Raw genomic sequence first — 27,212 nt, 5'->3', positions numbered from 1 at the left:
GGGTCATTTGGTTCTGTCTCTTTTTGATCTTGCCATTGTCAAATTAAGCATTGCTTATACTGTTCCCAGGTGCGCGCAGCAATGCTGAGGCCCTCCTGCCTGGCCCCATCCGGCCCGATCCGTGGGGTATCCCACTGGAAAGTCACCCCCTCTGAGCTCACATCTAGCGGTTTCCCCATCGTTGTTGGTAACGGAGGCACCAGCTTCTCCATGGTGCCTTGGGTCAGTATTACTAGCTCAGCGGTGAAAACTCGGTTATTGTCGGGCTGGCGAGCGGTCACGGGAGCGGGTCGGTTGGGGGAGCAGGGGCGCTTTCCATACCTGCGTCTGATGTGATTCCACCGATGTCGATCTGTTCCGTTGACAAGGACACTGGAATTGGCTGCCGCCCGGACCGCGGTTCTTCCAGGGCGGTCTCCTGACCCAGCTCCGACCTCCATTGCTTCGCATCAGCTGGCTCCATATTCAGGATAGGCTGGCTCGGCTCCGCCGCCTGTGGCTCTGAGTGGTCCGGATCCTCCAGCTGCGGTGGGTTCGGGTCCATCTCCAGTGGGCGAGGGCAGGCCGGGATCACTTCGCCGTCACTCTGGGACTCGCTGGTCTCCATCCCTGCTCTGGGATCTTCGGTGGCACATGCACATTGCCCCTCCATTTTCTGAGGGCACAGCTTCTTCTTCCTCCCGTTCCCGCCATTGCAATTCAGGGGGCGGTTCTCCTCTGCTTCTTGGCAGGTCATCTTCTCACAGCAGTAGTCGGAGGGGGCGGTCGCCACTTTTGGCGCCACTTGGATAGTCTCCTCCCATGACACGCCCTTATTCTTCTTCTGCGCTCCCCGTGGCACTGCAATGGCGGCGGTTTTGGCGGGAACTTTTGGCGGCAAGTGGCAATCCACAGTCTTTGCAATAAATCACAGTTCAAGCACAATAAATCACAGTTCCAAGGCACACATGACCTGATTCTGCAGGCTTAAGTAGATCCTGTTTGTGACGCCAAGTTTGGAGCGCCCCCAGACGCAGGGCCGCGGGGTACTCGGTACCGGGCCTCTCTGTCTCAGTTCTGGGGTTGTCACGGTGGCTAGACCCGGTCCGTGACCCTGCTAAGGGGCATCCAATGAAAGGTGTGATGATGGTGTGTGGTGCAGGTCATGATGAATAACGAGGACACAGGGTTGCAGTCTCTTTACCTCTTTACTGAAGGCTTCAAGATCCTCAATCCAGAGTACGGTTAACAGGGCTGTCTGAGACCGGCCGGTCCGATGGCACATCCAGAGTTCCCTTTACAGGTGGAAATCTGTGCCTTCCTTCTAGCGCCTGTGTGTTGTAGTACTTCCCTGCTGAGCACCACAGGATAGTCCTCACAACAGTTGTGTCTGTTTCTGATGTTCTTTCCCACAACTTATGTCTGTTCTGATGTTCTTCTCCGTCCCCCAGATGATATGGCTAGGACGCACCCGTATGACGGGTAGGCCTGGAGTTCTTCCGGGACCCTAGTGATGCCCCTCTCCCACAGTTGCCCCCTATGTCTGCTTAGGTGATTTAGGTGAGACAGCCAACCTATAATTAACTGTCCTGCCGTTGGTTTGAAGTAATGCTTGGAGCCTAATACTTCCTCGGCGTTCCGCGCCTCAGTAGGATGTTGCCTCGATCTTACAGCATGACTCCTACTGGTGTTATCTCCTTTTTGCTTTGATCTCGTTTCTCACTCTCCACAATAAACCTCGCTTCTTGTCCTTTCTTGAGATACCGCCGCGATGTAGTGCAGGCGCGGTTCCTTAACGTTCTGTTCTTTTCGCTAGGCCTCTGTTAGGATCCCACCCCTGACAGGGACCCCCCTGAATCTTCCCCTGCAACACCCTCTGCCACAGGATGTTGCCTGGTTCCAACCCAGTCAGCTTCTCTCTAACGTTCTATCCAACCCCCAGTTTTACCAGATTGTGAGGAGTGGCCTAATACATAGCACCCTTAGCTCCTCCTGTAGGCCAGACTATGAAGTGTATTGGTGTCTGTGATACCTGGTCAGGTGAACTCCTTCAGTGCCATCAGACATACCATCACTCCCCTTAGTGGCGGAGCAACGGTACTGCAACGACCAGGACTCTGGGGCGCTGCACTAATGCTACCAGCCTGGCTGTAAACCACTGTGTAATGAATGAAAAGCTGCCTGCGCAGCCTCCCCGCCTGACCGAACATGAACTCATTAGCATGGGAAAGCTTCTGAACATTTTCCCACACTGTCAAGTTCACCGCGGGTATTCTGTTATCTAGCTCTATGAAATATATATATATATATCTTTATATTTCATACAGACATATACAGTGCGTTCCGAAAGTATTCGGCCCCCCTGGAACTTTTCAACCTTTTCCCACATATCATGCTTCAAACATAAAGATACCAAATGTAAATTTTTGGTGAAGAATCAACAACAAGTGGAACACAGTTGTGAAGTTGAACGAAATGTATTGCTTATTTTAAATTTTTGTGGAAATTCAAAAACTGAAAAGTGGGGCGTGCAATAATATTCAGGCCCTTTACTTTCAGTGCAGCAAACCCACTCCAGAAGTTCATTGTGGATCTCTGAATTATCCAATGTTGTCCTTAATGCCTACTGATGATAAATATAATCCACCTGTGTGTAATCAAGTCTCCGTATAAATGCATCTGCTCTGTGATAGTCTCAGGGTTCTGTTTGAAGCACAGAGAAAATCATGAAGACCAAAGAACACAACAGGCAGGTCCGTGATACTGTTGTGGAGAAGTTTAAAGCCGGATTTGGATACAAAATGATTTCCAAAACTTTAAACATCCCAAGGAGCACTGTGCAAGTGATCATATTGAAATGGAAGGAGAGTCATACCACTGCAAATCTACCACGACCCGGCCGTCCCTCTAAACTCATCTCAAACAAGGAGAAGACTGATCAGAGATGCAGCCAAGAGGCCCATAATCACTCTTGATGAACTGCAGAGATCTACAGCTGAGGTGGGACAGTCTGTCCATAGGACAACAATCAGTCTAACACTCCATAAATCAGGCCTTTATGGAAGAGTGGCAAGAAGAAAGCCATTTCTCAAAGATATCCATAAAAAAGTGTAGTTTAAAGTTTGCAACAAGCCACCTGGGAGACACACCAAGCATGTGGAAGAAGGTGCTCTGGTCAGATGAAACCAAAATCAAACTTTTTGGCAGCAATGCTAAACGATATGTTTGGCGTAAAGGCAACACATCTCATCACCCTGAACACACCGTCCCCACTGTCAAACATGGTGGTGGCAGCATCATGGTTTGTGCCTGCTTTTCTTCAACAGGGACAAGGAAGATGGATAAAATGGATGGGAAGATGGATGGAGCCAAATACAGAACCATTCTTGAAGAAAACCTGTTGGAGTCTGCAAAAGACCTGAGACTGGGACAGAGATTTGTCTTCCAACAAGACAATGATCCCAAACATAAAGCAAAATCTACAATGGAATTACTCACAAATAAACGTACCCAGGTGTTAAAAAGGCCAAGTCAAAGTCCAGACCTCAATCCAATCGAGAATCTGTGGAAAGAGCTGAAAACTGCTGTTCACAAACGATCTCCATCAAACCTCACTGAGCTCAAGCTGTTTGCCAAGAAAGAATGGGCAAGAATTTCAGTCTCTCGATGTACAAAACTGATAGAGACATACACCAAGCGACTTGCAGCTGTAATTGCAGCAAAAGGTGGTGCAACAAAGTATTAAGTTAAAGGGGCCAAATAATATTGCACGCCCCACTTTTCAGTTTTTGAATTTCCACAAAAATTTAAAATAAGCAAGAAATTTCGTTCAACTTCACAATTGTGTTCCACTTGTTGTTGATTCTTCACCAAAAATTTACATTTGATATCTTTATGTTTGAAGCATGATATGTGGGAAAAGGTTGAAAAGCTCCAGGGGCTGAATACTTTCAGAAGGCACTGTATATGTCTGTATGAAATATAAAAATATATATATTACATAGTTACATAGTTACATAGTTATTAAGGTTGAATGAAGACTGTAAGTCCATCTAGTTCAACCCATAGCCTAACCTAACATGCCCTAACATGTTGATCCAGGGGAAGGCAAAAAAACCCCATGTGGCAAAGAGTAACTCCACCATGGGGAAAAAAAATTCCTTCCCGACTCCACATACGGCAATCAGACTAGTTCCCTGGATCAACGCCTTATCAAGGAATCTAGTGTATATACCCTGTAACATTATACTTTTCCAGAAAGGTATCCAGTCCCCTCTTAAATTTAATTAATGAATAACTCATTACAACATCATACGGCAGAGAGTTCCATAGTCTCACTGCTCTTACAGTAAAGAATCCGCGTCTGTTATTATGCTTAAACCTTCTTTCCTCCAGACGTAGAGGATGCCCCCTTGTCCCTGTCTCAGGTCTATGATTAAAAAGATCATCAGAAAGGTCTTTGTACTGTCCCCTCATATATTTATACATTAACATAAGATCACCCCTTAGTCTTCATTTTTCCAAACTAAATAGCCCCAAGTGTAATAACCTATCTTGGTATTGCAGACCCCTCAGTCCTTGGTCGCTCTTCTCTGCACCCGCTCCAGTTCAGCTATGTCTTTCTTATACACCGGAGACCAGAACTGTGCACAGTATTCTAAGTGTGGTCGAACTAGTGACTTGTATAGAGGTAAAATTATGTTCTCCTCATGAGCATCTATGCCTCTTTTAATACATCCCATTATTTTATTTGCCTTTGTAGCAGCTGCCTGACACTGGCCACTGAATATGAGTTTGTCATCCACCCATACACCCAGGTCTTTTTCATTGACGGTTTTGCCCAGAGTTTTAGAATTAAGCACATAGTTATACATCTTATTACTAGAGTTGAGCGACTTTCATTTTTTTAAGATCGAGTCGGGTTTTGTGAAACCCGATTTTGTCCAGAGTCGAGTCGAGTGCAGTCGGCCGATTATCGCTAAAAGTCGGGGATCGACCGAAACACGAAACCCAATGCAAGTCAATGGGGAAGCATAGTCGGCAGTGAGTGGAGGCCAGGAAAACACCTACAGTGCCCATTTTAATGCCAAAAACATCCATTCTTGTTTCTGAAGCTTGTCAATCTTAATTAACTTTATAATAATAGTTGGGCGTTGGAAATTGGGGGTCATTTGGCAAAAGTTGTGGGGGGTAGGGCTCGTTCAAGGTTTTAGTGGGCCCAGGAAACGTGAACTACGTCACGGCAGTGGAGCAGTGAGAGGTAAGTATGTAAAGTTTGCAAGTGCTGTGATCCTAAGCAAGCAGCCAGGGCCCACTCGTTGGCACTGGCACTGGCACAGGGCCCCTCAAAGTACGGCGGTGTGTTTGCATGGCGGGGGCGCCTCCCACCAGCAGCGACACTTTTGCGTACTCTGAGGGGCCCTGTGCCAGTGACGTCGCCAATGAGTATGCCCCCCCACCTGATGAAGGAACCTGCACTTTCATCTGCACCTTCCTCTTTGTCCCTGTGTAAGGTGGTATAACATGCGGGAAGGGGAACCTTACTTTCAGCAGGGTCAGATTCTGGCTGTGTAGAGTATAAGGGGAATGTAGTGGTCTAGGTCAATGTACCAGCAGACTCATCTAGCAGTGGCTGGGCAATGGGCAGGATGAGGAGGAAACAGATATAGGGCCAAAGAATAAAGTAGGCTAAATGCAGTTCAAAATTGGTAACAGGACTAAACAGGCGGCATTGCTTTGTTCAGTGGAGTAGCAAACCCAAGAGCAGCAGACACTGTTTCAAGGGCCTAACCACACTAGTAGGTCAAATGCAGTTTAATATCTGATAGTATAGGGCGAAAGCCAGAATGTGGAAGCTCAGCTTTGTTCAGTTGAGGACAACACCAGGGAGGGGCAGACACCTTTAGTAGGCCGCAACAGCCAATTTTTTAAAAAAACAGCAGTTAATAAGAGGCAGAAGGTAGAAGCTCAGCTTTATTCAGTTGAGGACAACACCAGGCAGGGACAGACCCCTTTAGTAGGCCGGAACAGCCAATTGCATTTTTAAAAATGGTAATTTGGAACAGAAGGTTGAAGCTCAGCTTTATTCAGTTGAGGACAACACCAGGCAGGGGCAGACAGACACCTTTAGTAGGCCGGAACAGCCAATTGCATTTTTAAAAATGGTAATTTGGAACAGAAGGTTGAAGCTCAGCTTTATTCAGTTGAGGACAACACCAGGCAGGGGCAGACAGACACCTTTAGTAGGCCGGAACAGCCAATTGCATTTTTAAAAATGGTAATTTGGAACAGAAGGTTGAAGCTCAGCTTTATTCAGTTGAGGACAACACCAGGCAGGGGCAGACAGACACCTTTAGTAGGCCGGAACAGCCAATTGCATTTTTAAAAATGGTAATTTGGAACAGAAGGTTGAAGCTCAGCTTTATTCAGTTGTGGACAACACCAGGCAGGGGCAGACAGACACCTTTAGTAGGCCGGAACAGCCAATTGCATTTTTAAAAATGGTAATTTGGAACAGAAGGTTGAAGCTCAGCTTTATTCAGTTGAGGACAACACCAGGCAGGGGCAGACAGACACCTTTAGTAGGCCGGAACAGCCAATTGCATTTTTAAAAATGGTAATTTGGAACAGAAGGTTGAAGCTCAGCTTTATTCAGTTGTGGACAACACCAGGCAGGGGCAGACAGACACCTTTAGTAGGCCGGAACAGCCAATTGCATTTTTAAAAATGGTAATTTGGAACAGAAGGTTGAAGCTCAGCTTTATTCAGTTGAGGACAACACCAGGCAGGGGCAGACAGACACCTTTAGTAGGCCGGAACAGCCAATTGCATTTTTAAAAATGGTAATTTGGAACAGAAGGTTGAAGCTCAGCTTTATTCAGTTGAGGACAACACCAGGCAGGGACAGACCCCTTTAGTAGGCCGGAACAGCCAATTGCATTTTTAAAAATGGTAATTTGGAACAGAAGGTTGAAGCTCAGCTTTATTCAGTTGAGGACAACACCAGGCAGGGACAGACCCCTTTAGTAGGCCGGAACAGCCAATTGCATTTTTAAAAATGGTAATTTGGAACAGAAGGTAGAAGCTCAGCTTTATTCAGTTGAGGACAACTTGAATTAGGGACTGCAGACAGACTTTGCAGGCTGTCCCCTGTGTGGACCATGCATCCAATACATTAACCCATTGAGCCACAAAGGACACGTAACCTTCCGTGGCCAGGCCTACAGGTCCATGTGTCTGTTGTCAGGTATACCTTTGGACTGACAAATTGACAGAATGCAAGGACAATGCGGTCTTTAACATGCAGGTGGAGGGGTGGGATGGCTTTTCTCGCAAAAGAATTGTCAACTGGGTAGCTCATAGCGTGGTATATCGTAGTTCATCCTGGCTTTATTAATATTAAATTAAATAAAAAAATAGGCTCTAGGCACTTTATAATTGGTTCCAGGGGAACACGGGCAGCAGTGGTCTGGTCAGTGGAGGCCTAGTGGAAGGAGGGACCGCAGACAGGCTTCGAAGGCCTAACATAAAAAAATGGGCTGGCTGTAGGCACTTTATAATTGGTTCCAGGGGAACACGGGCAGCAGTGGTCTGGTCAGTGGAGGCCTAGTGGAAGGAGGGACCGCAGACAGGCTTCAAAGGCCTAACATAATAAAATGGGCTGGCTGTAGGCACTTTATTATTGGTTCCAGGGGTACACGGGCAGCAGTGGTCTGGTCAGTGGAGGCCTAGTGGAAGGAGGGACCGCAGACAGGCTTCAAAGGCCTAACATAATAAAATGGGCTGGCTGTAGGCACTTTATTATTGGTTCCAGGGGTACACGGGCAGCAGTGGTCTGGTCAGTGGAGGCCTAGTGGAAGGAGGGACCGCAGACAGGCTTCGAAGGCCTAACATAATAAAATGGGCTGGCTGTAGGCACTTTATTATTGGTTCCAGGGGTACACGGGCAACAGTGGTCTGATCAGTGGAGGCCTAGTGGAAGGAGGGACCGCAGACAGGCTTCAAAGGCCTAACATAATAAAATGGGCTGGCTGTAGGCACTTTATTATTGGTTCCAGGGGTACACGGGCAGCAGTGGTCTGGTCAGTGGAGGCCTAGTGGAAGGAGGGACCGCAGACAGGCTTCAAACGCCTAACATAATAAAATGGGCTGGCTGTAGGCACTTTATTATTGGTTCCAGGGGTACATGGGCAGCAGTGGTCTGGTCAGTGGAGGCCTAGTGGAAGGAGGGACCGCAGACAGGCTTCAAAGGCCTAACATAATAAAATGGGCTGGCTGTAGGCACTTTATAATTGGTTCCAGGGGAACACGGGCAGCAGTGGTCTGGTCAGTGGAGGCCTAGTGGAAGGAGGGACCTTAGACAGGCTTCGAAGGCCTAACATAAAAAAATGGGCTGGCTGTAGGCACTTTATTATTGGTTCCAGGGGTACACGGGCAGCAGTGGTCTGGTCAGTGGAGGCCTAGTGGAAGGAGGGACCGCAGACAGGCTTCAAAGGCCTAACATAATAAAATGGGCTGGCTGTAGGCACTTTATTATTGGTTCCAGGGGTACACGGGCAGCAGTGGTCTGGTCAGTGGAGGCCTAGTGGAAGGAGGGACCTTAGACAGGCTTCGAAGGCCTAACATAATAAAATGGGCTGGCTGTAGGCACTTTATTATTGGTTCCAGGGGTACACGGGCAACAGTGGTCTGGTCAGTGGAGGCCTAGTGGAAGGAGGGACCGCAGACAGGCTTCAAAGGCCTAACATAATAAAATGGGCTGGCTGTAGGCACTTTATTATTGGTTCCAGGGGTACACGGGCAGCAGTGGTCTGGTCAGTGGAGGCCTAGTGGAAGGAGGGACCGCAGACAGGCTTCAAAGGCCTAACATAATAAAATGGGCTGGCTGTAGGCACTTTATTATTGGTTCCAGGGGTACATGGGCAGCAGTGGTCTGGTCAGTGGAGGCCTAGTGGAAGGAGGGACCTTAGACAGGCTTCGAAAGCCTAACATAAAAAAATGGGCTGGCTGTAGGCACTTTATTATTGGTTCCAGGGGTACACGGGCAACAGTGGTCTGGTCAGTGGAGGCCTAGTGGAAGGAGGGACCGCAGACAGGCTTCAAAGGCCTAACATAATAAAATGGGCTGTCTGTAGGCACTTTATAATTGGTTCCAGGGGAACATGGGCAGCAGTGGTCTGGTCAGTGGAGGCCTAGTGGAAGGAGGGACCTTAGACAGGCTTCGAAGGCCTAACATAAAAAAATGGGCTGGCTGTAGGCACTTTATTATTGGTTCCAGGGGTACACGGGCAGCAGTGGTCTGGTCAGTGGAGGCCTAGTGGAAGGAGGGACCTTAGACAGGCTTCGAAGGCCTAACATAAAAAAATGGGCTGGCTGTAGGCACTTTATTATTGGTTCCAGGGGTACATGGGCAGCAGTGGTCTGGTCAGTGGAGGCCTAGTGGAAGGAGGGACCTTAGACAGGCTTTGAAGGCCTAACATAAAAAAATGTGCTGGCTGTAGGCACTTTATTATTGGTTCCAGGGGTACACGGGCAGCAGTGGTCTGGTCAGTGGAGGCCTAGTGGAAGGAGGGACCGCAGACAGGCTTCGAAGGCCTAACATAAAAAAATGGGCTGGCTGTAGGCACTTTATTATTGGTTCCAGGGGTACACGGGCAGCAGTGGTCTGGTCAGTGGAGGCCTAGTGGAAGGAGGGACCGCAGACAGGCTTCAAAGGCCTAACATAATAAAATGGGCTGGCTGTAGGCACTTTATTATTGGTTCCAGGGGTACACGGGCAGCAGTGGTCTGGTCAGTGGAGGCCTAGTGGAAGGAGGGACCTTAGACAGGCTTCGAAGGCCTAACATAATAAAATGGGCTGGCTGTAGGCACTTTATTATTGGTTCCAGGGGTACACGGGCAACAGTGGTCTGGTCAGTGGAGGCCTAGTGGAAGGAGGGACCGCAGACAGGCTTCAAAGGCCTAACATAATAAAATGGGCTGGCTGTAGGCACTTTATAATTGGTTCCAGGGGAACACGGGCAGCAGTGGTCTGGTCAGTGGAGGCCTAGTGGAAGGAGGGACCTTAGACAGGCTTCGAAGGCCTAACATAAAAAAATGGGCTGGCTGTAGGCACTTTATTATTGGTTCCAGGGGTACATGGGCAGCAGTGGTCTGGTCAGTGGAGGCCTAGTGGAAGGAGGGACCTTAGACAGGCTTCGAAGGCCTAACATAATAAAATGGGCTGGCTGTAGGCACTTTATTATTGGTTCCAGGGGTACACGGGCAACAGTGGTCTGATCAGTGGAGGCCTAGTGGAAGGAGGGACCGCAGACAGGCTTCAAAGGCCTAACATAATAAAATGGGCTGGCTGTAGGCACTTTATTATTGGTTCCAGGGGTACACGGGCAGCAGTGGTCTGGTCAGTGGAGGCCTAGTGGAAGGAGGGACCGCAGACAGGCTTCAAACGCCTAACATAATAAAATGGGCTGGCTGTAGGCACTTTATTATTGGTTCCAGGGGTACATGGGCAGCAGTGGTCTGGTCAGTGGAGGCCTAGTGGAAGGAGGGACCGCAGACAGGCTTCAAAGGCCTAACATAATAAAATGGGCTGGCTGTAGGCACTTTATAATTGGTTCCAGGGGAACACGGGCAGCAGTGGTCTGGTCAGTGGAGGCCTAGTGGAAGGAGGGACCTTAGACAGGCTTCGAAGGCCTAACATAAAAAAATGGGCTGGCTGTAGGCACTTTATTATTGGTTCCAGGGGTACACGGGCAGCAGTGGTCTGGTCAGTGGAGGCCTAGTGGAAGGAGGGACCGCAGACAGGCTTCAAAGGCCTAACATAATAAAATGGGCTGGCTGTAGGCACTTTATTATTGGTTCCAGGGGTACACGGGCAGCAGTGGTCTGGTCAGTGGAGGCCTAGTGGAAGGAGGGACCTTAGACAGGCTTCGAAGGCCTAACATAATAAAATGGGCTGGCTGTAGGCACTTTATTATTGGTTCCAGGGGTACACGGGCAACAGTGGTCTGGTCAGTGGAGGCCTAGTGGAAGGAGGGACCGCAGACAGGCTTCAAAGGCCTAACATAATAAAATGGGCTGGCTGTAGGCACTTTATTATTGGTTCCAGGGGTACACGGGCAGCAGTGGTCTGGTCAGTGGAGGCCTAGTGGAAGGAGGGACCGCAGACAGGCTTCAAAGGCCTAACATAATAAAATGGGCTGGCTGTAGGCACTTTATTATTGGTTCCAGGGGTACATGGGCAGCAGTGGTCTGGTCAGTGGAGGCCTAGTGGAAGGAGGGACCTTAGACAGGCTTCGAAAGCCTAACATAAAAAAATGGGCTGGCTGTAGGCACTTTATTATTGGTTCCAGGGGTACACGGGCAACAGTGGTCTGGTCAGTGGAGGCCTAGTGGAAGGAGGGACCGCAGACAGGCTTCAAAGGCCTAACATAATAAAATGGGCTGTCTGTAGGCACTTTATAATTGGTTCCAGGGGAACATGGGCAGCAGTGGTCTGGTCAGTGGAGGCCTAGTGGAAGGAGGGACCTTAGACAGGCTTCGAAGGCCTAACATAAAAAAATGGGCTGGCTGTAGGCACTTTATTATTGGTTCCAGGGGTACACGGGCAGCAGTGGTCTGGTCAGTGGAGGCCTAGTGGAAGGAGGGACCTTAGACAGGCTTCGAAGGCCTAACATAAAAAAATGGGCTGGCTGTAGGCACTTTATTATTGGTTCCAGGGGTACATGGGCAGCAGTGGTCTGGTCAGTGGAGGCCTAGTGGAAGGAGGGACCTTAGACAGGCTTTGAAGGCCTAACATAAAAAAATGTGCTGGCTGTAGGCACTTTATTATTGGTTCCAGGGGTACACGGGCAGCAGTGGTCTGGTCAGTGGAGGCCTAGTGGAAGGAGGGACCGCAGACAGGCTTCGAAGGCCTAACATAAAAAAATGGGCTGGCTGTAGGCACTTTATTATTGGTTCCAGGGGTACACGGGCAGCAGTGGTCTGGTCAGTGGAGGCCTAGTGGAAGGAGGGACCGCAGACAGGCTTCAAAGGCCTAACATAATAAAATGGGCTGGCTGTAGGCACTTTATTATTGGTTCCAGGGGTACACGGGCAGCAGTGGTCTGGTCAGTGGAGGCCTAGTGGAAGGAGGGACCTTAGACAGGCTTCGAAGGCCTAACATAATAAAATGGGCTGGCTGTAGGCACTTTATTATTGGTTCCAGGGGTACACGGGCAACAGTGGTCTGGTCAGTGGAGGCCTAGTGGAAGGAGGGACCGCAGACAGGCTTCAAAGGCCTAACATAATAAAATGGGCTGGCTGTAGGCACTTTATAATTGGTTCCAGGGGAACACGGGCAGCAGTGGTCTGGTCAGTGGAGGCCTAGTGGAAGGAGGGACCTTAGACAGGCTTCGAAGGCCTAACATAAAAAAATGGGCTGGCTGTAGGCACTTTATTATTGGTTCCAGGGGTACATGGGCAGCAGTGGTCTGGTCAGTGGAGGCCTAGTGGAAGGAGGGACCTTAGACAGGCTTCGAAGGCCTAACATAAAAAAATGGGCTGGCTGTAGGCACTTTATTATTGGTTCCAGGGGTACACGGGCAGCAGTGGTCTGGTCAGTGGAGGCCTAGTGGAAGGAGGGACCGCAGACAGGCTTCGAAGGCCTAACATAAAAAAATGGGCTGGCTGTAGGCACTTTATTATTGGTTCCAGGGGTACACGGGCAGCAGTGGTCTGGTCAGTGGAGGCCTAGTGGAAGGAGGGACCGCAGACAGGCTTCAAAGGCCTAACATAATAAAATGGGCTGGCTGTAGGCACTTTATTATTGGTTCCAGGGGTACACGGGCAGCAGTGGTCTGGTCAGTGGAGGCCTAGTGGAAGGAGGGACCTTAGACAGGCTTCGAAGGCCTAACATAATAAAATGGGCTGGCTGTAGGCACTTTATTATTGGTTCCAGGGGTACACGGGCAACAGTGGTCTGGTCAGTGGAGGCCTAGTGGAAGGAGGGACCGCAGACAGGCTTCAAAGGCCTAACATAATAAAATGGGCTGGCTGTAGGCACTTTATAATTGGTTCCAGGGGAACACGGGCAGCAGTGGTCTGGTCAGTGGAGGCCTAGTGGAAGGAGGGACCTTAGACAGGCTTCGAAGGCCTAACATAAAAAAATGGGCTGGCTGTAGGCACTTTATTATTGGTTCCAGGGGTACACGGGCAGCAGTGGTCTGGTCAGTGGAGTCCTAGTGGAAGGAGGGACCGCAGACAGGCTTCAAAGGCCTAACATAATAAAATGGGCTGGCTGTAGGCACTTTATAATTGGTTCCAGGGGAACACGGGCAGCAGTGGTCTGGACAGTGGAGGCCTAGTGGAAGGAGGGACATTAGACAGGCTTCGAAGGCCTAACATAAAAAAATGGGCTGGCTGTAGGCACTTTATTATTGGTTCCAGGGGTACACGGGCAGCAGTGGTCTGGTCAGTGGAGGCCTAGTGGAAGGAGGGACCGCAGACAGGCTTCAAAGGCCTAACATAATAAAATGGGCTGGCTGTAGGCACTTTATTATTGGTTCCAGGGGTACACGGGCAGCAGTGGTCTGGTCAGTGGAGGCCTAGTGGAAGGAGGGACCTTAGACAGGCTTCGAAGGCCTAACATAATAAAATGGGCTGGCTGTAGGCACTTTATTATTGGTTCCAGGGGTACACGGGCAACAGTGGTCTGGTCAGTGGAGGCCTAGTGGAAGGAGGGACCGCAGACAGGCTTCAAAGGCCTAACATAATAAAATGGGCTGGCTGTAGGCACTTTATAATTGGTTCCAGGGGAACACGGGCAGCAGTGGTCTGGTCAGTGGAGGCCTAGTGGAAGGAGGGACCGCAGACAGGCTTCAAAGGCCTAACATAATAAAATGGGCTGGCTGTAGGCACTTTATTATTGGTTCCAGGGGTACACGGGCAGCAGTGGTCTGGTCAGTGGAGGCCTAGTGGAAGGAGGGACCGCAGACAGGTTTCGAAGGCCTAACATAATAAAATGGGCTGGCTGTAGGCACTTTATTATTGGTTCCAGGGGTACACGGGCAACAGTGGTCTGGTCAGTGGAGGCCTAGTGGAAGGAGGGACCGCAGACAGGCTTCGAAGGCCTAACATAATAAAAAGGGCTGGCTGTAGGCACTTTATAATTGGTTCCAGGGGTACACGGGCAGCAGTGGTCTGGTCAACGGAGGCCGATTGTAATGAGTGTCTGCCAGTTAGTAGTCCAAAACAACAACTAAATGTGAATGTCTCGCATTAAAACAAAACAAAAACACTAAAGGGTGCAATCATTAGGTTCAGGGGTGGGATCCTCTGCGTTGTTTCAGACCTACTAATTTTGCACAAAGTATTTACTGTGGTAAATAGAGGACACTGCCCCTGACTATGTTAAGTACCATCATACATGTCAACACAATGGTATTGTCAGTGGCAGGTATGGAAGGATGTCAGCGCATAGACTTAACATTGGTGGAAGTGTGAGAGATAACTGTGGAAGTGGTAGAGCAATGTTTGACCTGGGGGTGGGTGAACTCTCTTGTGGCCGGCGTTACAGGCCCAAGGCCCCTCATGTTACAACAGTGTGTCTGACGTTGGGTGGCCACCACCACCGCCAGAGACACTTTATTGTACTATGAGGAACCCAGTAGCAATGCCGTCGACCAAAAGCGAGTACACCCACCTCTTCAGACAAACAGCAGTCTCACGGGTGCTTGCGCCAAGTCGCGATACCACGGCCCCGTGTGGGGAGTTTGGCCATTTAGGGAGGTGTAAACATGTCGTATGCTGGACAATCAGCTGCAGTAAATTAGACATTAGAAAAGTAATTCACAGTAGTCCACAGGCAAGAGCTTTTCATTGGAAAGCTAGGTGTCGGCCGGGCAAGGTGGGGCAAAAGATTTCGAAATCCAGTTGTGGTTCATTTTAATGAATGTTAGATCGTCAACATTTTGGGTAGCCAGACGAGTCCTTTTTTCGGTTAATATTGAACCTGCAGCACTGAATACTCTTTCTGATAGGACACTTGCTGCCGGGCAAGCAAGCTCCTGCAATGCATATTCTGCCAATTCTGGCCAGGTGTCTAATTTTGATGCCCAGTAATCAAATGGGAATGACGGTTGAGGGAGAACATCGATAAGGGATGAAAAATAGTTAGTAACCATACTGGACAAATGTTGTCTCCTGTCACTTTCAATTGATGCAGCAGTACCTGTCCTGTCTGCGGTCATAGCAAAATCACTCCACAACCTGGTCAGAAAACCCCTCTGTCCAACGCCACTTCTGATGTGTGCACCCCTAACACTCCTAGTCTGCTGCCCCCTTGAGCTCGTGTGAGAACGATCACGTGCGCTGTGTGCTGGGAATGCCTGAAGCAAACGGTCAACAAGAGTTGATTGTTTGGTTGCTAATATTAGTTCCAAGTTCTCATGTGGCATAATATTTTGCAATTTGCCTTTATAGCGTGGATCAAGGAGGCAGGCCAACCAGTAATCGTCATCGTTCATCATTTTTGTAATGCGTGTGTCCCTTTTTAGGATACGTAAGGCATAATCCGCCATGTGGGCCAAAGTTCCAGTTGTCAAATCTCCGGTTGTGATTGGGTGAGGGGCAGTTGCAGGCAAATCTACGTCACTTGTGTCCCTCAAAAAACCAGAACCCGGCCTTGACACGCAACCAATTTCCAGTGCCCCCGGGAAAGGTTCCGCATTAAAAATATACACATCCCCATCATCCTCCTCGTCCTCCACCTCCTCTTCGCCCGCTACCTCGTCCTGTACACTGCCCTGACCAGACAATGGCTGACTGTCATCAAGGCTTTCCTCTTCCTCTGGTGCAGACGCCTGCTCCTTTATGTGCGTCAAACTTTGCATCAGCAGACGCATTAGGGGGATGCTCATGCTTATTACGGCGTTGTCTGCACTAACCAGCCGTGTGCATTCCTCAAAACACTGAAGGACTTGACACATGTCTTGTATCTTCGACCACTGCACACCTGACAACTCCATGTCTGCCATCCTACTGCCTGCCAGTGTATGTGTATCCTCCCACAAAAACATAACAGCCCGCCTCTGTTGGCACAGTCTCTGAAGCATGTGCAGTGTTGAGTTCCACCTTGTTGCAACGTCTATGATTAGGCGATGCTGGGGAAGGTTCAAAGACCGCTGATAGTTCTGCATACGGCTGGCGTGTACAGGCGAACGTCGGATATGTGAGCAAAGTCCACGCACTTTGAGGAGCAGGTCGGAGAACCCAGGATAAGTTTTCAATAAGCACTGCACCACCAGGTTTAAGGTGTGAGCCAGGCAAGGAATGTGTTTCAGTTGGGAAAGGGAGATGGCAGCCATGAAATTCCTTCCGTTATCACTAACTACCTTGCCTGCCTCAAGATCTACTGTGCCCAGCCACGACTGCGTTTCTTGTTGCAAGAACTCGGACAGAACTTCCGCGGTGTGTCTGTTGTCGCCCAAACACTTCATAGCCAATACAGCCTGCTGACGCTTGCCAGTAGCTGGCCCATAATGGGACAACTGGTGTGCAACAGTGTCATCTGCCGATGGAGTGGTTGGCCGACTGCGGTCTGTGGAAGAGCTGTAGCTTCTGCAGGAGGACGAGGAGGAGGAGGAGGAGGGGGTGCGAACGCCTACAGTCAACTGTTTCCTAGACCGTGGGCTAGGCACAACTGTCCCTAAATTGATGTCCCCTGTGGACCCTGCATCCACCACATTCACCCAGTGTGCCGTGATGGACACATAACGTCCCTGGCCATGCCTACTGGTCCATGCATCTGTAGTCAGGTGCACCTTTGTACTCACAGATTGCCTGAGTGCATGGACGATGCGCTGTTTAACATGCTGGTGCAGGGCTGGGATGGCTTTTCTGGAAAAAAAGTGTCGACTGGGTAGCTCGTATCGTGGTTCAGCGTACTCCATTAGGGCTTTGAAAGCTTCGCTTTCAACTAACCGGTAGGGCATCATCTCTAACGAGATTAGTCTAGCTATGTGGGCGTTAAAAGCCTGTGTACGCGGATGCGAGGATAAGTACTTCCTTTTTCTAACCAGAGTCTCATGTAGTGTGAGCTGAACTGGAGAGATGGAGATCGTGGAACTTGCGGGTGTGCCGGTGGACATGGCAGACTGAGAGACGGTTGGAGACGGTATTGTTTCCGCCGGTGCCCTAGATGCAATATTTCCTCCTACAAAACTGGTGATTCCCTGACCCTGACTGCTTTTGGCTGTCAAAGAAACCTGCACAGATACTGCCGGTGGTGCGGAAAATGGTGGCCTTACAGTGATGGAAGGGATGTTGCGTTGATGACTAGCTTCATTGGCCGAGGGTGCTACAACCTTAAGGGACGTTTGGTAGTTAGTCCAGGCTTGAAAATGCATGGTGGTTAAGTGTCTATGCATGCAACTAGTATTGAGACTTTTCAGATTCTGACCTCTGCTTAAGCTAGTTGAACATTTTTGACAGATGACTTTGCGCTGATCAATTGGATGTTGTTTAAAAAAATGCCAGACTGCACTCTTCCTAGCATCGGATCCCTTTTCAGGGATTGCAGACTGAGCTTTAACCGGATGGCAACGCTGTGCTCCAACAGGTTTTGGCTTTGACACGCGTTTTGGGCCAGATAGGGGCCCGGCAGATGGAACCTGTTGCGATGTTGATGCCTGCTGCGGCCCCTCCTCCACCTCCGCTTCTGAACTACTGCTGCCTGCACCCTGTTCCCCCAATGGCTGCCAATCGGGGTCAACAACCGGGTCATCTATTACCTCCTCTTCGAGCTCGTGTGCAACTTCGTCTGTGTCACTGTGTCGGTCTGTGGTATAGCGTTCGTGGCGGGGCAACATAGTCTCATCAGGGTCTGATTGTGGATCTGTACCCTGAGAGGGCAATGTGGTGGTCTGAGTCAAAGGAGCAGCATAGTACTCTGGCTGTGGCTGTGCATCAGTGCACTCCATGTCAGATTCTACTTGTAATGGGCATGGCCTGTTAAGTGTTTCACTTTCTAAGCCAGGGACGGTATGTGTAAAGAGCTCCATGGAGTGACCCGTTGTGTCGCCTGCTGCATCCTTCTCTCTTGTTGTAGTTTTTGCTGAGGAGGACAAGGAAGCGACTTGTCCCTGACCGTGAACATCCACAAGCGACGCGCTGCTTTTACATTTACCAGTTTCAGAAGAGGAGGCAAAAGAGCTAGAGGCTGAGTCTGCAATGTAAGCCAAAACTTGCTGTTGCTGCTCCGGCTTTAAAAGCGTTTTTCCTACTCCCAGAAAAGAGAGCGTTCGAGGCCTTGTGTAGCCAGACGACGAAACTGGCTCCACAGCTCCAGACTTAGGTGGAATATTTTTATCCCCACGACCACCTGATGCTCCACTACCACTACCATCATTACCAGCTGACAATGAACGCCCACGGCCACAACCTCTTGCACCAGGCTTCCTCATTGTTTTAAAAAATTAACCAAAGTAACTTTATTTGTTGCTGTCAAACAACTTACACGGTGAGCTATAACTTCAGTATGATTTCTATATCCCACAAGGAAAATCAGGCACAATGTTACACACTCTGTTTTCTGTGGCACAAAATCACAGAGATGACACACACGCAGGACTGTCACTCAAGCACTAATGTCAATATTATTCTCCCACCTAATTTTTTTTTTTTTTCTCAGGGAGACTTTAGAAACCAAATAAGATAAAATGTTTTTTTCAGGGACAATTTAGAAACCAAATACTAATAAATAAAAAAATAAACAGGCTTTCTATGGCCCACTGAATGAGAGAGAGAGAGGTGGCACACCCAGGAGTCAAGACTGGCACACAAGCTGAAAGGGCAATATTACTCTCCCACTGTTTTTTTATGTCTTTTTTTTTTTTCAGGGAGACTTTAGAAACCAAATAATATTAAAAAAAGGAAAAAAAATAAATAGGCTTTCTATGGCCCACTGAATGAGAGAGAGAGAGGTGGCACACCCAGGAGTCAAGACTGGCACACAAGCTGAAAGGGCAATATTACTCTCCCACTGTTTTTTTATGTTTTTTGTTTTTTTTTTCAGGGAGACTTTAGAAACCCAATAATATTAAAAAAAAATAAAAAATAAATAGGCTTTCTATGGCCCACTGAATGAGAGAGAGAGAGGTGGCACACCCAGGAGTCAAGACTGGCACACAAGCTGAAAGGGCAATATTACTCTCCCACTGTTTTTTTATGTATTTTTTTTTTTCAGGGAGACTTTAGAAACCCAATAATATTAAAAAAAACTAAAAAATAAATAGGCTTTTTATGGCCCACTGAATGAGAGATGCCACACACGCAGGACTGTCACTCAAGCACAAATGTCAATATTAATCTCACACGTTTTTTTTTTTTTTTTTTTTCTCAGGGAGACTTTAGAAACCAAATAAGATCAAATGATTTCTTTCAGGGACAATTTAGAAACCAAATACTAAAAAAATAAAAAGACTTTCTAGGGCCCACTGAGTGAGAGATAGCACACACAGGAGTCAGGAGTGGCACACAAGCCCTGAGGCCAATATTAATCTCCCACTGATTGATGTTTTATTTTTTTTTCTGGTAGATTTTAGAACCCAAATCAAGCAAAAAAATAAATAGGCTTTCTATGGCCCACTGAGTGAGAGATAGCACACACAGGAGTCAGGAGTGGCACACAAGCCCTGAGGCCAATATTAATCTCCCACTGATTGATGTTTTATTTTTTTTTCTGGTAGATTTTAGAACCCAAATCAAGCAAAAAAATAAATAGGCTTTCTATGGCCCACTGAGTGAGAGATAGCACACACAGGAGTCAGGAGTGGCACACAAGCCCTGAGGCCAATATTAATCTCCCACTGATTGATGTTTTATTTTTTTTTCTGGTAGATTTTAGAACCCAAATCAAGCAAAAAAATAAATAGGCTTTCTATGGCCCACTGAGTGAGAGATGGCACACACAGGAGTCAGGAGTCAGGAGTGGCACACAAGCCCTGAGGCCAATATTAATCTCCCACTGATTGATGTTTTATTTTTTTTTCTGGTAGATTTTAGAACCCAAATCAAGCAAAAAAATAAATAGGCTTTCTATGGCCCACTGAGTGAGAGATGGCACACACAGGAGTCAGGAGTCAGGAGTGGCACACAAGCCCTGAGGCCAATATTAATCTCCCACTGATTGATGTTTTATTTTTTTTTCTGGTAGATTTTAGAACCCAAATCAAGCAAAAAAATAAATAGGCTTTCTATGGCCCACTGAGTGAGAGATAGCACGCACAGGAGTCAGGAGTGGCACACAAGCCCTGAGGCCAATATTAATCTCCCACTGATTGATGTTTTATTTTTTTTTCTGGTAGATTTTAGAACCCAAATCAAGCAAAAAAATAAATAGGCTTTCTATGGCCCACTGAGTGAGAGATGGCACACACAGGAGTCAGGAGTGGCACACAAGCCCTGAGGCCAATATTAATCTCCCACTGATTGATGTTTTATTTTTTTTTCTGGTAGATTTTAGAACCCAAATCAAGCAAAAAAATAAATAGGCTTTCTATGGCCCACTGAGTGAGAGATGGCACACACAGGAGTCAGGAGTCAGGAGTGGCACACAAGCCCTGAGGCCAATATTAATCTCCCACTGATTGATGTTTTATTTTTTTTTCTGGCTGATTTTAGAACCCAAATCAAGCAAAAAAAATAAATAGGCTTTCTATGGCCCACTGAGTGAGAGATGGCACACACAGGAGTCAGGAGTCAGGAGTGGCACACAAGCCCTGAGGCCAATATTAATCTCCCACTGATTGATGTTTTATTTTTTTTTCTGGTAGATTTTAGAACCCAAATCAAGCAAAAAAATAAATAGGCTTTCTATGGCCCACTGAGTGAGAGATGGCACACACAGGAGTCAGGAGTCAGGAGTGGCACACAAGCCCTGAGGCCAATATTAATCTCCCACTGATTGATGTTTTATTTTTTTTCTGGTAGATTTTAGAACCCAAATCAAGCAAAAAAATAAATAGGCTTTCTATGGCCCACTGAGTGAGAGATGGCACACACAGGAGTCAGGAGTGGCACACAAGCCCTGAGGCCAATATTTTTCTCCCACTGATTGATGTAGTGATTTTTTTAAAGGTAGATTTTAGAACCCAAATCAAGCAAAAAAATAAATAGGCTTTCTATGGCCCACAATTTGAGAGAGAGAGGTGGCACACCCAGGAGTCAAGACTGGCACACAATCTGAAAGGGCAATATTAATCTCCCACTGTTTTTTTAATTTTTTTTTTTTGTTTCAGGGAGACTTTAGAAACCAAATAATAAAAAAACAAAAAATAATAAGCTTTCTATGGCCCACTGAGTGAGAGATGGCACACACAGGAGTCAGGAGTCAGGAGTGGCACACAAGCCCTGAGGCCAATATTAATCTCCCACTGATTGATGTTTTATTTTTTTTTCTGGTAGATTTTAGAACCCAAATCAAGCAAAAAAATAAATAGGCTTTCTATGGCCCACTGAGTGAGAGATGGCACACACAGGAGTCAGGAGTCAGGAGTGGCACACAAGCCCTGAGGCCAATATTAATCTCCCACTGATTGATGTTTTATTTTTTTTTCTGGTAGATTTTAGAACCCAAATCAAGCAAAAAAATAAATAGGCTTTCTATGGCCCACTGAGTGAGAGATGGCACACACAGGAGTCAGGAGTCAGGAGTGGCACACAAGCCCTGAGGCCAATATTAATCTCCCACTGATTGATGTTTTATTTTTTTTTCTGGTAGATTTTAGAACCCAAATCAAGCAAAAAAATAAATAGGCTTTCTATGGCCCACTGAGTGAGAGATGGCACACACAGGAGTCAGGAGTGGCACACAAGCCCTGAGGCCAATATTTTTCTCCCACTGATTGATGTAGTGATTTTTTTAAACGTAGATTTTAGAACCCAAATCAAGCAAAAAAATAAATAGGCTTTCTATGGCCCACAATTTGAGAGAGAGAGGTGGCACACCCAGGAGTCAAGACTGGCACACAAGCTGAAAGGGCAATATTACTCTCCCACTGTTTTTTTATGTATTTTTTTTTTTTCAAAATGACTTTAGAAACCCAATAATATTAAAAAAAAAAAAAAATTATAATAATAAATATGCTTTCTATGGCCCACTGAATGAGAGAGAGAGAGGTGGCACACCCAGGAGTCAAGACTGGCACACAAGCTGAAAGGGCAATATTACTCTCCCACTGTTTTTTTATGTATTTTTTTTTTTTTTTCAAAATGACTTTAGAAACCCAATAATATAAAAAAAAAAAAAATTATAATAATAAATATGCTTTCTATGGCCCACTGAATGAGAGAGAGAGAGGTGGCACACCCAGGAGTCAAGACTGGCACACAAGCTGAAAGGGCAATATTACTCTCCCACTGTTTTTTTATGTATTTTTTTTTTTTCAGGGAGACTTTAGAAACCCAATAATATTAAAAAAAACAAAAAAATAAATAGGCTTTCTATGGCCCACTGAATGAAAGATGGCACACACAGGGATGGCACTGTAGCAGAAATGCCAATCTTAATCTCCCACAAAAAAAAAAAAAAAAAATGTCCTACAATTACTATCTCCCCTGCAGTAATCTCAGCCAGGTATGGCAGGCAGCAATAGGAGTGGACTGATGCACAAATTAAATAAAAAGTGTGGACAAACAAAAAAGATAGCTGTGCAGAAAGGAAGGAACAAGAGGATATGTGCTTTGAAAAAAGCAGTTGGTTTCCACAGTGGCGTACACCCAGCAATACAGCTATCACGGAGCCTTCTAGGGCAGCCCAATGAGCTACAGCGCTGAGATAAAAAAAAAAAAAAAATAGCTTCCACTGTCCCTGCACACCGAAGGTGGTGTTGGACAGTGGAAATCGCTACAGCACAAGCGGTTTGGTGGTTAGTGGACCCTGCCTAACGCTCTCCCTGCTTCTGACGAAGCGGCAGCAACCTCTCCCTAAGCTCAGATCAGCAGCAGTAAGATGGCGGTCGGCGGGAACGCCCCTTTATAGCCCCTGTGACGCCGCAGACAGCAAGCCAATCACTGCAATGCCCTTCTCTAAGATGGTGGGGACCAGGACCTATGTCATCACGCTGCCCACACTCTGCGTTCACCTTCATTGGCTGAGAAATGGTGCTTTTTGCGTCATTGAAACGCGACTTTGGCGCGAAAGTCGCGTACCGCATGGCCGACAAGCACAGGGGTCGGATCGGGTTTCATGAGACGCCGACTTAGCCAAAAGTCGGCGACTTTTGAAAATGAACGACCCGTTTCGCTCAACCCTACTTATTACTTCTACCCAAGTGCATGACCTTACATTTATCCACATTAAAGCTCATTTGCCATTTATCAGCCCAAGCTTCTAGTTTACATAAATCATCCTGTAATATAAAATTGTCCTCCCCTGTATTGATTACCCTGCAGAGTTTAGTGTCATCTGCAAATATTGAAATTCTACTCTGAATGCCCCCTACAAGGTCATTAATAAATATGTTAAAAAGAAGAGGGCCCAATACTGACCCCTGTGGTACCCCACTGCTAACCGTGACCCAGTCCGAGTGTGCTCCATTAATAACCACCCTTTGTTTCCTATCCCTGAGCCAGCTATCAACCCACTTACACATATTTTCCCCTATCCCCATTACTCTCATTTTATGTAACAACCATTTGTGTGGCACCGTATCAAAAGCTTTGGAAAAGTCCATATATACTACGTCCACTGGGTTCCCTTGGTCCAGTCCGGAACTTACCTCTTCATAGAAGCTGATCAAATTAGTCTGACATGAACGGTCCCTAGTAAACCCGTGCTGATACTGGGTCATAAGGTTATTCCTCTTCGGATACTCCAGTATAGTATCCCTTAGAATGCCCTCCAGGATTTTACCCACAGTAGAGGTTAAGCTTACTGGCCTATAATTACCGAGTTCAGTTTTTGCCCCTTTTTTGAATATTTATAATATTATAATATAATATATATCTTTATATTTCATAAAGAGCTAGATAACAGAATACCCGCGGTGAACTTGACAGCGTGGGAAAATGTTCAGAAGCTTTCCCATGCTAATGAGTTCATTTCCGGTCAGGCGGGGAGGCTGCGCAGGCAGCTTTTCATTCATTACACAGTGGTTTACAGCTAAGCTGGTAGCATTAGCACTGCTCTCAGTTGTAAATTATTTAACCCCTTGAGATGGATTGCAGTGTGGGACTTGACTGTACGGTGGACAGGTATAGGATATTGTTGCTTTTTTATTTTGGATTTTTTTACAGGAGAACAAGGGCTTCAATTGGATTGAGAGTGTAATAAAGATGGAAAACCTGTGTTTAATTATTTCATTAAAAGACTTTATTCTTAATGTGGGTGTATTTTTTAACCCATTCATACTATATGATTAGTAATGAATAGGTGTCTTATTGACACCTCTCCATTATTAACTGGGCTTAATGTCACCTTACAATAACAAGGTGACATTAACCCCTATTACCCCATATGCCACCCCTACAGGGCAATGGGAATCTTACAGATGCACCTTTTCTGGGGTGGCTCAGGGCAGATGTTTTTAGCGGGGGGGGGGGGGCAATAACCATGGTCCCTCTCTAGGCTATTAATATCTGCCCTCAATCACTGGCTTTCCCTCTCTGGTGGAGAAAATTGCACAGGAGCCCACGCCAGTTTTCACTGTGAATTAATCCTTTAATTTAACACCTACAGCTCCAAAATTGTACACACACACTACTAACATTATTAGTGAGGGACATATAAAAATCTAACTGTTCTGCAATGGTTTACTGTATGTAAACCAAGTCTCATATCCTGTCGGGTTCTGTAATAATTTTACAGAACCCAACAATCGAATTATCAGATATTCTGCTATCTAGCTCTGTATGAAATATAAATATATATATAGCACTGACATATATATATATATATATATATATACAGTCTATATATATATATATATATATATATATATATATATATATATATATATATATAGACTGTATATATGTTTTCACGAATATTTAAGGTCATGGATCCATTATATGTCCAATTTGCAAGCCGTAGAGAAAATCTCGCCATACGGATGCCACACGGATGCTTAGATTCGAGAAAATCGCATCTTCGCATTGCACACTGATGACATATGGATCACTGTTCAGGGACAAGTGCGATTCTTGTCCATGTAAAAGGGACAGATTTTTTTATACGTTATGTGTGACTCCAGCCTAAAAGAGATCAAGCAGCAAATGAAAAAAATGCTCATCACAGAGAGTCTGATACAAAAGTGTCCGACCTTTATTAGACTGAAGCAAGTCTTTATATAATTTACAGCATACTGTCTCACTGTGCTTTGACTTTCGCAACATAAATGTAAATAGAAATCCAGTTTCCAAATGTCCTCACTTTCAATTAAAGGTCATTACCTCTGGTTTATATTATTATTTCTACTAGAAAGACACCTTTTCATCTATGACATTTGAGGCCAATGTTATTGAGGCCTGTGAAGTCCAAAATTATAAGCATCTCTAAGATATGAGTGCCCCTATAAGAGTATAGCCGAGCGCCACTCCTGAATTGGAAGGCGGTTGGCGTTGATGATATTACATCTGCACATACTTGCAAGACTGTGTGCACAATTGGCAAGTAGTTGTATATAACTGTTAATTGTGTATGAGCTCTATATGCAAATATATTAGCACATGCAATATCACCAGCTCCAGACAAATTCTTTAATGGGCTAAATCAATTGAGGGTTGAATTTCTTTAAATTTCAATGCTTATTGCCAATCTACTTGATTGACTATAGATGGTCTCCAATAGGTGGTAAGATGGTATTTGGAAGAAAGCAGCATAAGAAAAAAGTTTGATAATTCAATTTTTATACGGCCTTTGCCTGGCACTAACATATTAAAAACATTTCTTAATAATATAATTCTTTTTTTTTAGGTGCTGATATTCAAGCTGTGGATCCAAGTCGTGGATTCACCTCCAGAGAATGGGCAAGATTTACAGGGAGATATGATACAGCCTATCTTATGCAGAGACTCTTGGATAGACCATCTCCAGAACAATTTAGCAATCAATTCCAAATGGAATGGCCTAAAATGAAAGAACTCCTTGCCAAGGCAGCAGAACCAAAAACATGTGCACAGAAGGTTTCAGAATGCATCAAATCAGTATTTACTTTTAATTATTTTACTGAACCTGAGGAGGATGGTGTTCTTGATCACATGGTTAAAATCACAACCAGCATGAATAGCCCATTTGTTGCTATCAGTTGCAGAACAGTGTGTCCTGATAGCCCCCCATGTGTTGGGAAACGTAGATACTCTGTGCAAGAGATCCTAAGAAAAAAGCGAGCAAATGAAATCAGATCTTTAGACAAAAATCGCACAAAGACTCATGAAAAACTTTTCCATAACTCATGTGTTACTGTAATTTCCAAGAAAAAGGAAAGAAGAGCTAGTCTTCAACCGCATTCATCAAGAAAGACGGATGTAAAGTCTACAAGAAGAACAAGTCTTTTACCATTAAATTTACTAAGAAGAAGCAGTGTGAGGCCAGGATTCATAGTTCCAAAGGTTCGTGTCACTAAGGCTCCTGCACCAACATATCATCCAGATAAATCACGGAGACATAGTAATGTCAAAGACAATACTTACCTACAGATTCCAAAGTGGCGTTACAAGGAGGTAAAAGAAGAAAGGAAAAAAGCAGAAGAAGAGGCTCTTAGAAAAATTAAAGAAGCTGAGGAGAAAAAAAAAATTATGTTAAAAAAATAAGTCTTACTTAATATTTGTATAGTACATTCACCAAACCACACTTATAAAAATATAAATACTGTAAGCTGAAGAATCACAATGAATGAGTTTTTAACATTAACCCCTTCACCCCCAAGGGTGGTTTGCACGTTAATGACCGGGCCAATTTTTACAATTCTGACCACTGTCCCTTTATGAGGTTATAACTCTGGAACGCTTCAACGGATCTTGGCGATTCTGACATTGTTTTCTCGTGACATATTGTACTTCATGTTAGTGGTAAAATTTCTTCGATATAGCTTGCGTTTATTTGTGAAAAAAACGAATATTTGGCGAAAATTTTGAAAATTTCGCAATTTTCCAACTTTGAATTTTTATGCCCTTAAATCACAGACATATGTCACACAAAATACTTAATAAATAACATTTCCCACATGTCTACTTTACATCAGCACAATTTTGGAACC

General features: G+C 46.0%; 1 protein-coding gene across 1 annotated transcript in view; it reads left to right on the top strand.

The window, feature by feature from the left end:
- Nucleotides 1–26,824, top strand: part of ANKRD33B (ankyrin repeat domain 33B) — a 1,884,278-nt gene extending 1,857,454 nt beyond the window's left edge. The window contains exon 4 of the mRNA XM_077271670.1: nt 25,931–26,824. Within this exon, the coding sequence (XP_077127785.1) occupies nt 25,931–26,766 (836 nt within the window). The 3' untranslated portion in view covers nt 26,767–26,824. The remainder of the gene's footprint in view (nt 1–25,930) is intronic.
- Nucleotides 26,825–27,212: the final 388 nt, after the last annotated feature.

The sequence above is a fragment of the Ranitomeya variabilis genome, chromosome 6 (genome assembly GCF_051348905.1).
Source record: "Ranitomeya variabilis isolate aRanVar5 chromosome 6, aRanVar5.hap1, whole genome shotgun sequence".
NCBI classification, from domain to species: Eukaryota; Metazoa; Chordata; class Amphibia; order Anura; family Dendrobatidae; genus Ranitomeya; species Ranitomeya variabilis.
The sequence above is the reverse complement of the archived record's forward strand: the minus strand, read 5'-3'. Positions and strand labels throughout refer to the sequence as shown.